This window comes from Hypanus sabinus, chromosome 7, assembly GCF_030144855.1.
Source record: "Hypanus sabinus isolate sHypSab1 chromosome 7, sHypSab1.hap1, whole genome shotgun sequence".
Taxonomy (NCBI): domain Eukaryota; kingdom Metazoa; phylum Chordata; class Chondrichthyes; order Myliobatiformes; family Dasyatidae; genus Hypanus; species Hypanus sabinus.
In genome coordinates, this window is record NC_082712.1 from 103,800,453 (window position 1) to 103,813,984 (window position 13,532).

Genomic DNA, 13,532 nt, shown 5'->3' on the forward strand with positions numbered 1-13,532 from the left:
GGACAGAGTGGAGGGAGATTGTCTGAGTGTCTGATACCAGGAGTGTGTGATTGGACAGCGAGGAGGATATTCTCTGAGTGTCAGATCCCGGGAGAGTGTGATGGGACAGGGAGGAGGGTGATTGTCTGAGTGTCTGATCCCGGGAGTGTGTGATGGGACAGAGTGGTGGGAGATTGTCTGAGTGTCTGATCCCGGGAGTGGGTGATGGGACAGTGAGCAGGGAGATTGTCTGAGTGTCTGATCCGGGGAGTGTGTGATGCAACAGTTAGCAGGGACATTCTCTGAGTGTCTGATCCCGGGAGTTTGTGATGGGACACTGAGCAGGGAGATTGTCTGAGTGTCTGATACCGGGAGTGTGTGATGGGACAGGGAGGTGGGAGGTTCTCTGAGTGTTTGATCCCGGGAGTGTGAGATGGGGCAGGGAGTAGGGAGGTTCTCTGAGTGTCTTATCCCGGGAGTGTGTGATGGGACAGGGCGGTGGGAGGTTCTCTGAGTGTCTGATCCCGGGAGTGTGTGATGCAACAGTGAGCAGGGACATTCTCTGAGTGTCTGATCCCGGGAGTTTGTGATGGGACAGTGAGCAGGGAGATTGTCTGAGTGTCTGATACCAGGAGTGTGTGATGGGACAGCGAGGAGGGAGGTTCTCTGTGTGTCTGTTCCTGGGGGTGTGCAATGGGACAGAGAGGAGGATATTCTCTGAGTGTCAGATCCCGGGAGAGTGTGATGGGACAGGGAGGAGGGTGATTGTCTGAGTGTCTGATCCCGGGAGTGTGTGATGGGACAGAGTGGAGGGAGATTGTCTGAGTGTCTGATCCTGGGAGTGGGTGATGGGAAAGGCAGGAGGTAGATTGTCTGAATATCTGATACTGGGAGTGTGTGATGGGACAGGGAGGTGGGAGGTTCTCTGAGTGTCTTATCCCGGGAGTGTGTGATGGGACAGGGCGGTGGGAGGTTCTCTGAGTGTCTGATACCGGGACTGTGTGATGGGAAAGGCAGGAGGTAGATTGTCCGATTTTCTGATCCCGGGAGTGGGTGATGGGACTGGGAGCTGGGAGGTTCTCTGAGTGTCTGATACCGGGAGTGTGTGATGGGACAGGGAGGAGGGAGGTTCTCTGAGTGTCTGATACCGGGAGTGTGTGTTGGGACAGGGAAGAGGGAGATTGTCTGAGTCTCTGATCCCGGGAGTGTTTGATGGGAAAGGCAGGAGGTAGATTGTCCGATTTTCTGATCCCATGAATGTGTGATGGGACAGGGAGGAGGGAGATTGTCTGAGTGTCTGATATCGGGTGTCTGTGATGGGACAGCGAGGGGGGAGGTTCTCTGAGTGTCTGATACTGGGAGTGTGTGATGGGGCAGGGAGGAAGGAGGTTCTCTGAGTGTCTGATCCAGGGAGTGTGTGATGGGACAGGGAGGAGGGACCTTCTCTGAGTGACTGATCCCGGGAATTTGTGATGGGACAGTGAGCAGGCAGATTGTCTGAGTGTCTGATACCAGGAGTGTGTGATGGGGCAGGGAGGAAGGAGGTTCTCTGAGTGTCTGATCCAGGGAGTGTGTGATGGGACAGGGAGGAGGGACCTTCTCTGAGTGACTGATCCCGGGAATTTGTGATGGGACAGTGAGCAGGCAGATTGTCTGAGTGTCTGATACCAGGAGTGTGTGATTGGACAGTGAGGATGGAGGTTCTCTTAGTGTCTGATCCCGGGAGTGTGTGATGGGACAGAGTGGAGGGAGATTGTCTGAGTGTCTGATCCCGGGAGTGGGTGATGGGACAGGGAGGAGGGAGGTTCTCTGAGTGTCTGATACCGGGAGTGTGTGATGGGACAGGGAGGAGGGAGTTTCTCTGAGTGTTTGATCCTGGGAATGTGTGATGGGAAAGGGAGGAGGGAGGTTCTCTGAGTGTCTGATACCGGGAGTGTGTGATGGGAAAGGGAGGAGGGAGATTCTCTGAGTCTCTGATCCTGGGATTGTATTGGACAGGGAGGAGGGAGGTTCTCTGAGTGTCTGATCCCGGGAATGTGTGATGGGACAGTGAGCAGGGACATTCTCTGTGTGTCTGATCCCGGGAGTTTGTGATGGGACAGTGAGCAGGGAGATTGTCTGAGTGTCTGATCCGGGGAATGTGTGATGCAACAGTGAGCAGGGACATTCTCTGAGTGTCTGATCCCGGGAGTTTGTGATGGGACAGTGAGCAGGGAGATTGTCTGAGTGTCTGATTCCAGGAGTGTGTGATGGGACAGCGAGGAGGGAGGTTCTCTGTGTGTCTGTTCCTGGGGGAGCAATGGGACAGAGAGGAGGATATTCTCTGAGTGTCAGATTCCGGGTGTGTGTGATGGGACAGAGTGGAGGGAGATTGTCTGAGTGTCTGATACCGGGAGTGTGTGATGGGAGAGGGAGGAGGGAGGTTCTCTGAGTGTCTGATCCCGGGAGTGTGTGATGGGAAAGGCAGGAGGTAGATTGTCTGAATGTCTGATACCGGGTGTCTGTGATGGGACAGCGAGGGGGGAGGTTCTCTGAGTGTCTGATACTGGGAGTGTGTGATGGGACAGGGAGGTGGGAGGTTCTCTGAGTGTTTGATCCCGGGAGTGTGAGATGGGGCAGGGAGTAGGGAGTTTCTCTGAGTGTCTTATCCCGGGAGTGTGTGATGGGACAGGGCGGTGGGAGGTTCTCTGAGTGTCTGATCCCGGGAGTGTGTTATGGGAAAGGCAGGAGGTAGATTGTCCGATTTTCTGATCCCGTGAATGTGTGATGGGACAGGGAGGAGGGAGATTGTCTGAGTGTCTGATACCGGGTGTCTGTGATGGGACAGCAAGGGGGGAGGTTCTCTGAGTGTCTGATACCGGGAGTGTGTGATGGGACAGTGAGCAGGGACATTCTCTGAGTGTCTGATATCGGGTGTCTGTGATGGGACAGCGAGGGGGGAGGTTCTCTGAGTGTCTGATACTGGGAGTGTGTGATGGGACTGGGAGCTGGGAGGTTCTCTGAGTGTTTGATCCCGGGAGTGTGAGATGGCGCAGGGAGTAGGGAGGTTCTCTGAGTGTCTGATCCGTGGAGTGTGTGATGGGGCAGGGAGGAAGGAGGTTCTCTGAGTGTCTGATCCGGGGAGTGTGTGATGGGACAGGGAGGAGGGACCTTCTCTGAGTGACTGATCCCGGGAATTTGTGATGGGACAGTGAGCAGGCAGATTGTCTGAGTGTCTGATACCAGGAGTGTGTGATTGGACAGTGAGGATGGAGGTTCTCTTAGTGTCTGATCCCGGGAGTGTGTGATGGGACAGAGTGGAGGGAGATTGTCTGAGTGTCTGATCCCGGGAGTGGGTGATGGGACATGGAGGAGGGAGGTTCTCTGAGTGTCTGATACCGGGAGTGTGTGATGGGACAGGGAGGAGGGAGTTTCTCTGAGTGTTTGATCCTGGGAATGTGTGATGGGAAAGGGAGGAGGGAGGTTCTCTGAGTGTCTGATACCGGGAGTGTGTGATGGGAAAGGGAGGAGGGAGATTCTCTGAGTCTCTGATCCTGGGATTGTATTGGACAGGGAGGAGGGAGGTTCTCTGAGTGTCTGATCCCGGGAATGTGTGATGGGACAGTGAGCAGGGACATTCTCTGTGTGTCTGATCCCGGGAGTTTGTGATGGGACAGTGAGCAGGGAGATTGTCTGAGTGTCTGATCCGGGGAATGTGTGATGCAACAGTGAGCAGGGACATTCTCTGAGTGTCTGATCCCGGGAGTTTGTGATGGGACAGTGAGCAGGGAGATTGTCTGAGTGTCTGATTCCAGGAGTGTGTGATGGGACAGCGAGGAGGGAGGTTCTCTGTGTGTCTGTTCCTGGGGGAGCAATGGGACAGAGAGGAGGATATTCTCTGAGTGTCAGATTCCGGGTGTGTGTGATGGGACAGAGTGGAGGGAGATTGTCTGAGTGTCTGATACCGGGAGTGTGTGATGGGAGAGGGAGGAGGGAGGTTCTCTGAGTGTCTGATCCCGGGAGTGTGTGATGGGAAAGGCAGGAGGTAGATTGTCTGAATGTCTGATACCGGGTGTCTGTGATGGGACAGCGAGGGGGGAGGTTCTCTGAGTGTCTGATACTGGGAGTGTGTGATGGGACAGGGAGGTGGGAGGTTCTCTGAGTGTTTGATCCCGGGAGTGTGAGATGGGGCAGGGAGTAGGGAGTTTCTCTGAGTGTCTTATCCCGGGAGTGTGTGATGGGACAGGGCGGTGGGAGGTTCTCTGAGTGTCTGATCCCGGGAGTGTGTTATGGGAAAGGCAGGAGGTAGATTGTCCGATTTTCTGATCCCGTGAATGTGTGATGGGACAGGGAGGAGGGAGATTGTCTGAGTGTCTGATACCGGGTGTCTGTGATGGGACAGCGAGGGGGGAGGTTCTCTGAGTGTCTGATACCGGGAGTGTGTGCTGAGACAGGGAGGAGGGAGGTTCTCTGAGTGTCTGATACCGGGAGAGTGTGATGGGACAGCGAGCAGGGAGGTTCTCTGAGTGTTTGATCTGGGGTGTGTGGGTTGGGACAGGGAGGAGGGAGATTGTCTGAGTCTCTGATACCAGGAGTGTGTGATGGGACAGCGAGGAGGATATTCTCTGAGTGTCAGATCCCGGGAGAGTGTGATGGGACAGGGAGGAGGGTGATTGTCTGAGTGTCTGATCCCGGGAGTGTGTGATGGGACAGAGTGGAGGGAGATTGTCTGAGTGTCTGATACCAGGAGTGTGTGATTGGACAGCGAGGAGGATATTCTCTGAGTGTCAGATCCCGGGAGAGTGTGATGGGACAGGGAGGAGGGTGATTGTCTGAGTGTCTGATCCCGGGAGTGTGTGATGGGACAGAGTGGAGGGAGATTGTCTGAGTGTCTGATCCCGGGAGTGGGTGATGGGACAGTGAGCAGGGAGATTGTCTGAGTGTCTGATCCGGGGAGTGTGTGATGCAACAGTTAGCAGGGACATTCTCTGAGTGTCTGATCCCGGGAGTTTGTGATGGGACACTGAGCAGGGAGATTGTCTGAGTGTCTGATACCGGGAGTGTGTGATGGGACAGGGAGTAGGGAGGTTCTCTGAGTGTCTTATCCCGGGAGTGTGTGATGGGACAGGGCGGTGGGAGGTTCTCTGTGTGTCTGATCCCGGGAGTGTGTGATGCAACAGTGAGCAGGGACATTCTCTGAGTGTCTGATCCCGGGAGTTTGTGATGGGACAGTGAGCAGGGAGATTGTCTGAGTGTCTGATACCAGGAGTGTGTGATGGGACAGCGAGGAGGGAGGTTCTCTGTGTGTCTGTTCCTGGGGATGTGCAATGGGACAGAGAGGAGGATATTCTCTGAGTGTCAGATCCCGGGAGAGTGTGATGGGACAGGGAGGAGGGTGATTGTCTGAGTGTCTGATCCTGGGAGTGGGTGATGGGAAAGGCAGGAGGTAGATTGTCTGAATATCTGATACTGGGAGTGTGTGATGGGACAGGGAGGTGGGAGGTTCTCTGAGTGTTTGATCCCGGGAGTGTGAGATGGGACAGGGAGTAGGGAGGTTCTCTGAGTGTCTTATCCCGGGAGTGTGTGATGGGACAGGGCGGTGGGAGGTTCTCTGAGTGTCTGATACCGGGACTGTGTGATGGGAAAGGCAGGAGGTAGATTGTCCGATTTTCTGATCCCGTGAATGTGTGATGGGACAGGGAGGAGGGAGATTGTCTGAGTGTCTGATACCGGGTGTCTGTGATGGGACAGCAAGGGGGGAGGTTCTCTGAGTGTCTGATACCGGGAGTGTGTGATGGGACAGGGAGGAGGGAGGTTCTCTGAGTGTCTGATACCGGGAGTGTGTGTTGGGACAGGGAAGAGGGAGATTGTCTGAGTCTCTGATCCCGGGAGTGTTTGATGGGAAAGGCAGGAGGTAGATTGTCCGATTTTCTGATCCCATGAATGTGTGATGGGACAGGGAGGAGGGAGATTGTCTGAGTGTCTGATATCGGGTGTCTGTGATGGGACAGCGAGGGGGGAGGTTCTCTGAGTGTCTGATACTGGGAGTGTGTGATGGGGCAGGGAGGAAGGAGGTTCTCTGAGTGTCTGATCCAGGGAGTGTGTGATGGGACAGGGAGGAGGGACCTTCTCTGAGTGACTGATCCCGGGAATTTGTGATGGGACAGTGAGCAGGCAGATTGTCTGAGTGTCTGATACCAGGAGTGTGTGATGGGGCAGGGAGGAAGGAGGTTCTCTGAGTGTCTGATCCAGGGAGTGTGTGATGGGACAGGGAGGAGGGACCTTCTCTGAGTGACTGATCCCGGGAATTTGTGATGGGACAGTGAGCAGGCAGATTGTCTGAGTGTCTGATACCAGGAGTGTGTGATTGGACAGTGAGGATGGAGGTTCTCTTAGTGTCTGATCCCGGGAGTGTGTGATGGGACAGAGTGGAGGGAGATTGTCTGAGTGTCTGATCCCGGGAGTGGGTGATGGGACAGGGAGGAGGGAGGTTCTCTGAGTGTCTGATACCGGGAGTGTGTGATGGGACAGGGAGGAGGGAGTTTCTCTGAGTGTTTGATCCTGGGAATGTGTGATGGGAAAGGGAGGAGGGAGGTTCTCTGAGTGTCTGATACCGGGAGTGTGTGATGGGAAAGGGAGGAGGGAGATTCTCTGAGTCTCTGATCCTGGGATTGTATTGGACAGGGAGGAGGGAGGTTCTCTGAGTGTCTGATCCCGGGAATGTGTGATGGGACAGTGAGCAGGGACATTCTCTGTGTGTCTGATCCCGGGAGTTTGTGATGGGACAGTGAGCAGGGAGATTGTCTGAGTGTCTGATCCGGGGAATGTGTGATGCAACAGTGAGCAGGGACATTCTCTGAGTGTCTGATCCCGGGAGTTTGTGATGGGACAGTGAGCAGGGAGATTGTCTGAGTGTCTGATTCCAGGAGTGTGTGATGGGACAGCGAGGAGGGAGGTTCTCTGTGTGTCTGTTCCTGGGGGAGCAATGGGACAGAGAGGAGGATATTCTCTGAGTGTCAGATTCCGGGTGTGTGTGATGGGACAGAGTGGAGGGAGATTGTCTGAGTGTCTGATACCGGGAGTGTGTGATGGGAGAGGGAGGAGGGAGGTTCTCTGAGTGTCTGATCCCGGGAGTGTGTGATGGGAAAGGCAGGAGGTAGATTGTCTGAATGTCTGATACCGGGTGTCTGTGATGGGACAGCGAGGGGGGAGGTTCTCTGAGTGTCTGATACTGGGAGTGTGTGATGGGACAGGGAGGTGGGAGGTTCTCTGAGTGTTTGATCCCGGGAGTGTGAGATGGGGCAGGGAGTAGGGAGTTTCTCTGAGTGTCTTATCCCGGGAGTGTGTGATGGGACAGGGCAGTGGGAGGTTCTCTGAGTGTCTGATCCCGGGAGTGTGTTATGGGAAAGGCAGGAGGTAGATTGTCCGATTTTCTGATCCCGTGAATGTGTGATGGGACAGGGAGGAGGGAGATTGTCTGAGTGTCTGATACCGGGTGCCTGTGATGGGACAGCGAGGGGGGAGGTTCTCTGAGTGTCTGATACCGGGAGTGTGTGCTGAGACAGGGAGGAGGGAGGTTCTCTGAGTGTCTGATACCGGGAGAGTGTGATGGGACAGCGAGCAGGGAGGTTCTCTGAGTGTTTGATCTGGGGTGTGTGGGTTGGGACAGGGAGGAGGGAGATTGTCTGAGTCTCTGATCCCGGGAGTGTGTGATGGGAAAGGCAGGAGGTAGATTGTCCGATTTTCTGATCCCGTGAATGTGTGATGGGATAGGGAGTAGGGAGATTGTCTGAGTGTCTGATTCCAGGAGTGTGTGATGGGACAGCGAGGAGGGAGGTTCTCTGAGTGTTTGATCCCGTGAGTGTGTGATGGGACAGGGAGGAGGGAGGTTCTCTGAGTGTCTGATACCGGGAGAGTGTGATGGGACAGTGAGCAGGGAGGTTCTCTGAGTGTTTGATCTGGGGAGTGTGTGTTGGGACAGGGAGGAGGGAGATTGTCTGAGTCTCTGATCCCGGGAGTGTGTGAGAGGACAGTATACAGGAAACCGCAGTCTCTACCCAGGGAGTGAATCACTGGACAGTATACAGGAGAGCACAATCTCTACCCAGGGAGTGTGTGACGTGACAGTGTACAGGAAACCACAATCTCTATCCCGGGTGTTTGTGACAGGACACTAGACAGGAAACCACAGTCTCAACCCAGGGGAATGTGTGACGGGACAGTGTACAGAAAACCACAGTCTCTTCCCAGCGTGTGTGTGATGCGACAGTAAACTGGAAACGACAGTCTCGACCCAGGGAGTGTGTGACAGGACGTTATATAGGAAACCAAAGTCTCTACCCAGTGAGTGTGTGCCTGTACAGTATACAGGAAACCACAGTCTCTACCCTTGGAGTGTGTGATGGAAGTGTATACAGGGAGCTATACCCTGACCCCAGGGAGTATGTGATTGGAAACTCTGCTTAATACCACAATTCCTGAGACAATCACCACTCAGTAAAAGCCCTGATGTAAACAGGAGGGACTTTCTATTTGCAGGTCACTTACTCTCGGTGATGTATTCCTCTTCAAAAGGCATGGGCTTCACCAATGGCGCTGCCACCGCTGTAGAGGAAGCAATGTGTTCATTGGAAAGTTCGAAGTAAACTATCAAAGTATGTGTATCTCATTTATACAATCTTGAGATTCATTTTCGCAGGAAAAATAGATATACAATAGAATTGATGAAAAAACATGCACAAATAAAGACTGACAACATGCAGTGGACAAAGTTTAGAAATGGAAAATAGTGGAAACATTAAGTATTAAGAGCCTGTCGGCTGTATGATCGGTTCAGTGTTGTGATGATTGAAGTTATCAGAAGCTTGATGCTCATCGGTAACGACTGTTCTTGAATATGGTGATATGGGACCCAAGGCTCCTGTACCTCCTGCCCAATGGGAATAGTGAGAAGAGACCATGGGTGATAACAGCAACAAAAAACAACAGCTAAAGAAGCTCCTTTTTTGCCTCCCTCCTACCCACCTACCCACTCACCCACACTCAGGTTGTTCAGCTCCTCAACCCATTTCAACATTTATCAGTATCCGTAATGACCATTTTCCAGCGGGATCCTATTGCCTGGAATTTTATCACTCTTTGTTCGGAATGGAGATCCCACTATTCTTTGGCAGAGAAATCTCTGCACCACTGTCACCTCAATCCCAACAGCCCAACCCTTACTTCAGTGATGCAACAGTCCTCAGACACGAAGGGAAAAACCTTCCAACTCTTCAGTCTCTTGAAGAATATTGCCCATAAGACATAGGAGCAGCATTAGGCCATTCAGCCCACCACGTCATGCTGTGTCGATCAATCAAGGCAGATTGATTTTCCCTGTCAACCCCATTCTCTTGTCTTCTCCCCATAACCTTTGACACCCTTACTAATCAATAACCTATCAATATATACAGGCACCCAATAACTTGACCTCCAATTCCATCAGGGGAATTGAAATCCACAGATTCACCACCCTCTGGCTAAAGTAAGGGTGACAAAGATAATCGGAGAGGGCAAGAAAATGAGGTTGAGAGGGAGAATAAATCAGCCATGATCGAATGGCGTAGCACTCAATGGCCTAATCCTGTTTCCGTTTTATGACTGAGATCAGGATTTGTTGGTTGAACAGAATGAGAGCTTCAACTATTTATTTCCCTTCTATAGATGCTGCCTGACTTGCTGATCTCCCCCACCATTTTGAGAGTGTGCTTAAATTCTGTGAAGGGTTACAAGGCAACATTAGTCAGTAAGTTGACCAAACACCCTCAAACCTACCACACCCTTCAAAGAGACCACAACCATTTCAATCCTGTTCCTTTTCCCAATACTTTCCCACATTCACCAATTTCTCCAACATCTGCAAATGTTTGGATGTGTCTGCAATGAGTTCCATATCACTCTGAGGCACAGAATCTAAACCGAAAATGGATCATTCATGGGAGCATCACTTTAAGGTGCTTGGAGGGAAGTATAGGGGAGATATCAGAGAAAACAATGATGGAAATTGAAGCATCAAAGTGAACGAAGAGGGTGAGTGCCACCTGCCTACTTTTGATCTGTGGCTCTGTGCCTGACACAGCACCCGGAGAGTGTCACCCACGTTTTTTCTGCATTTTGCATGTGGGCTTGGTCTACAGATTCCTCCTTTCAGTCCTACTATCTTTATATTCTGTGTTTTTTCGCCTGATCTTTCATTTTTTTTTTGTACGTTTTCTGTTTCGTTGAGTTTTTTTTGTGCGGCAGGAGGGATTTGTGGGCTGTGGTGGCTGATCCATTTTGCTCAGTTTTTGTGTGGAAGCAGAAATTAGGGGGTTGATGTGCCTGTTCCAATTTTTTTTTGCAGGGATCTGGGATATTGGGATTGATTATTATGCTGCCTTTCTTTTTTCCTTGGTTTCATGGCTGTCTGGAGAAGACGAATTTTAGAGTTGTATACTTTGATAATAAATAAACCTCTAAACCTTTGAAGTTTTTTTGACTGAACTTTCTTGACCAACCTCCCACGTGGGACCTTGTCAATACCATCATCCCCTCAAAACTAATCAATAAGCTCCACAAGGACTCCCAAGTCCCTTAACATCTCAGATTTTTGGATTTTCTCTGTTTAGAAAATAGTCTGCACATTTATTTTTACTACCAAAGTTTCTGACCATGCATTTTCCAACATTGTATTTCATTTGCCACTTTCTTGCCCATTCTCCTAATCTGTCTAAGTCCTTCTGTAGCCTTCCTTTTTCCTCAACACTAACTCCCCCTCCACCAATCTTTGTATCATCTGCAAATTTGGCAACAAAGCCATCTATTCCATCATCTAAATCATTGATATACAGCAAAAAAAGGAAGCAGTCCAATAGTGACCCCTGCAGATTACCACTAGTCACTGGCAGCCAACCAAAAAAGGATGCTTTTATTCCCACTCGCTGCCTCCTACTGCTCTAATCATGCCAATAACTTTCCTGTAATACCATGGACTCTTAACTTGGTTAGCAGCCTCATGTGGCACCTTGTTAAACGCCTTCTGAAAGCCCAAATATACAACATCCACTGCATCCCTTTATCGATTCTATTTGTAATCTCCTCAAAGGATTACAACAGGTTCAGCAGGCAAGATTTTCACTTAAGGAAACCATGCTGATTTTGTCTTATCTTGTTCTGTTTCACCGAGTACTCCATAACTTTTTCCTTAACAATTGACTCCAGTATCTTCCCAACCACCAAGGTCAGGCTAACTGGTCTATAATTTCCTTCCTGCTGCCTTCTTCCTTTCTTAAAAAATGGAGTGATATTTGCAACTTTTCCAGTCCTCTTGCACCATGCCAGAGTCTAATGATTGTTGAAAGATTATTATTAATGCCTCTCCAATCTCTACCACTACCTTTTTCAGAACCCTAGGGTGCAGTTCATCTGGTCTGGGTGACTTAGCTAACTTAGGGTCTTTCAGCTTTTGGAGCACCTTCTCCTTGTAATAGTAACTGCACTCACTTCTCTTCCCTCACACCCTTCAACATCTGGCACACTACTCATTTAGTTCATCTGCCATCTCCTTGTCCCTTGTTATTATTTCTCTGGCCTCATTTTCTATCCTATATCCACTTTCATCTCTTCTATTTTGTTTTTACATACTTGAGAAAGCTTTTACTATCCATTTTGATATTGCTTGCTAGTTTGCTTTCATATTTAATCTTTTCCTTCCTAATGATTCTTTTTGTTGCTCTCTGTAGGTTTTTAAAAGCTTCCCAATCCTCTATCTTCCCACTAATTTTTGCTCTGTTTTGCTTTTACAATAGCTTTGACTTCTCGTCAGCCACAGTTGTACTATTTTGCCATTTGAGTTTTATTTTGCACCTTCCGCATTTTTCCCAGAAACACCATTGCTGTTCTGCTGTCATCCCTGCCAGCATCTCCTTCCAAATTACTTTGGCCAGCTCCTTTCATACCACTGTAATTTCCTTTTCTCAACTGAAATACTGCTATGTCAGACTTTATTTTCAAATTTCAAGTTGAACTCATTATATTGTGATCATTGCCTTCGAATGGTCCCTTTACCTTAAGCTCCGTAATCGTTTCTGGTTCATTACATAACACCTAATCCACTGTAGCTGATCCCCTAGTAGGCTCAACAACAAACTGCTCTAAAAAGCCATTTCATAGGTATTTGATAAACTCACTCTCTTGAGATCCATCACTAACCTGATTTTCTCAATTGACCTGCATGTTAAAATCTCCCATGACGACCATAACATTGCCCTTTTGACATGCCTTTTCTATTTCCCGTTGTAATTTGTGGTCCACCTCCCAGCTACTGTTGGGAGGCTTGTATATATAACTGCCATCAGGGTTCTTTTACCCTTGCAGATTTTTAGCTTAACCCACAAGGATTCAACATCTTCTGAACCTAAATCACATCTTTAATAATTTGATGCCATTCTTTACTAGCCGACTCACGCCACCCCCTCTGTCTACCTTCCTATCCATCCAATATAACGTGTAGCCTTGGACATTCAACACAAAGTATACTGCAGATGCTGTGGTCGAATCAACATGTATAAACAAGCCGGATGAACTCAGCAGGTCGGGCAGCATCCGTTGAAACGTTGACTGCTCATTTCAACGGATGCTGCCCAACCTGCTGAGTTCATCCAGCTTGTTTATATGTATTGACTTGGACATTCAGCTCTCAATTACAACCATCCTTCAGCCACGATTCAGTGATGGCTACAACATCATACCTGGCAAGTTGTAATAGTGCAACAAGATCATCCACCTTATTTCCAGAACTCTGTGCGTTGATATGTAACACTTTGAGTACTGTATTTGCTACCCTTTTGATTTTGCATCCCTAATCTACTGCTATTCACCCTGTTGGCTGCAATTTTGTTCCATCATCTGCCTGCCTATCCTGACAGGCTGACTGCACGCTATCTTTGCATTTTTACCATATGTCCTATCCTGAGCTCTAACAAACCTGCCCATGTGAATATTGGTTCCCCTCGGTTCAGGTACAATTTGTTACTTTTGAACAGGTCATACCTCCCCCACAATGATTCAAGAACCTGAAGCCCTGCCCCGGCACCATCTTCTCAGCCACGCATTTATCTGCCAAATCATCCTGTTTCTACCCTCACTGGCCTGTGGCACAGGCAGCAATCCAGAAATTACTACTCAGGAGGTCCTGCTTCTCAACTTTCTGCCTAGCTCTCCAAATTCTCTCTTAGGACCTCTTTGTTTTTCCTTCCTATGTCACTGGTACCAATATGTACCAATACATCTGGCATGCTCTCCCTCCCCCTCCAAAATGCTGTGGATACAATCTGAGATGTCCCTGACCCTGGCACCTGGGTCATTTGGGTGTCCCATTCACATCCACTAAACCTCCTGTCTGTTCCCCTGACTATCGAGTCCCCTATCACCACTGCTCCCCTCTTCTCCCTCTTTCCCTTCTGCACCATGGACCCATGCTCAGTGCCTGTAACCCAGTCTCTGTGGCATTCCCCTGGGAGGTCATCCCCCACAACAGTATCCAAAGTGGTATATAG

The 13,532-nt window shown here is 50.0% G+C and overlaps 1 protein-coding gene across 1 annotated transcript in view; it reads right to left on the reverse strand.

Moving 5' to 3' along the window:
- Nucleotides 1-13,532, reverse strand: part of LOC132397072 (uncharacterized) — a 280,816-nt gene that overhangs the window by 248,564 nt on the left and 18,720 nt on the right. The window contains exon 3 of the mRNA XM_059975332.1: nucleotides 8,506-8,562. Coding sequence (XP_059831315.1) covers nucleotides 8,506-8,562 — 57 coding nt within the window. The remainder of the gene's footprint in view (nucleotides 1-8,505; nucleotides 8,563-13,532) is intronic.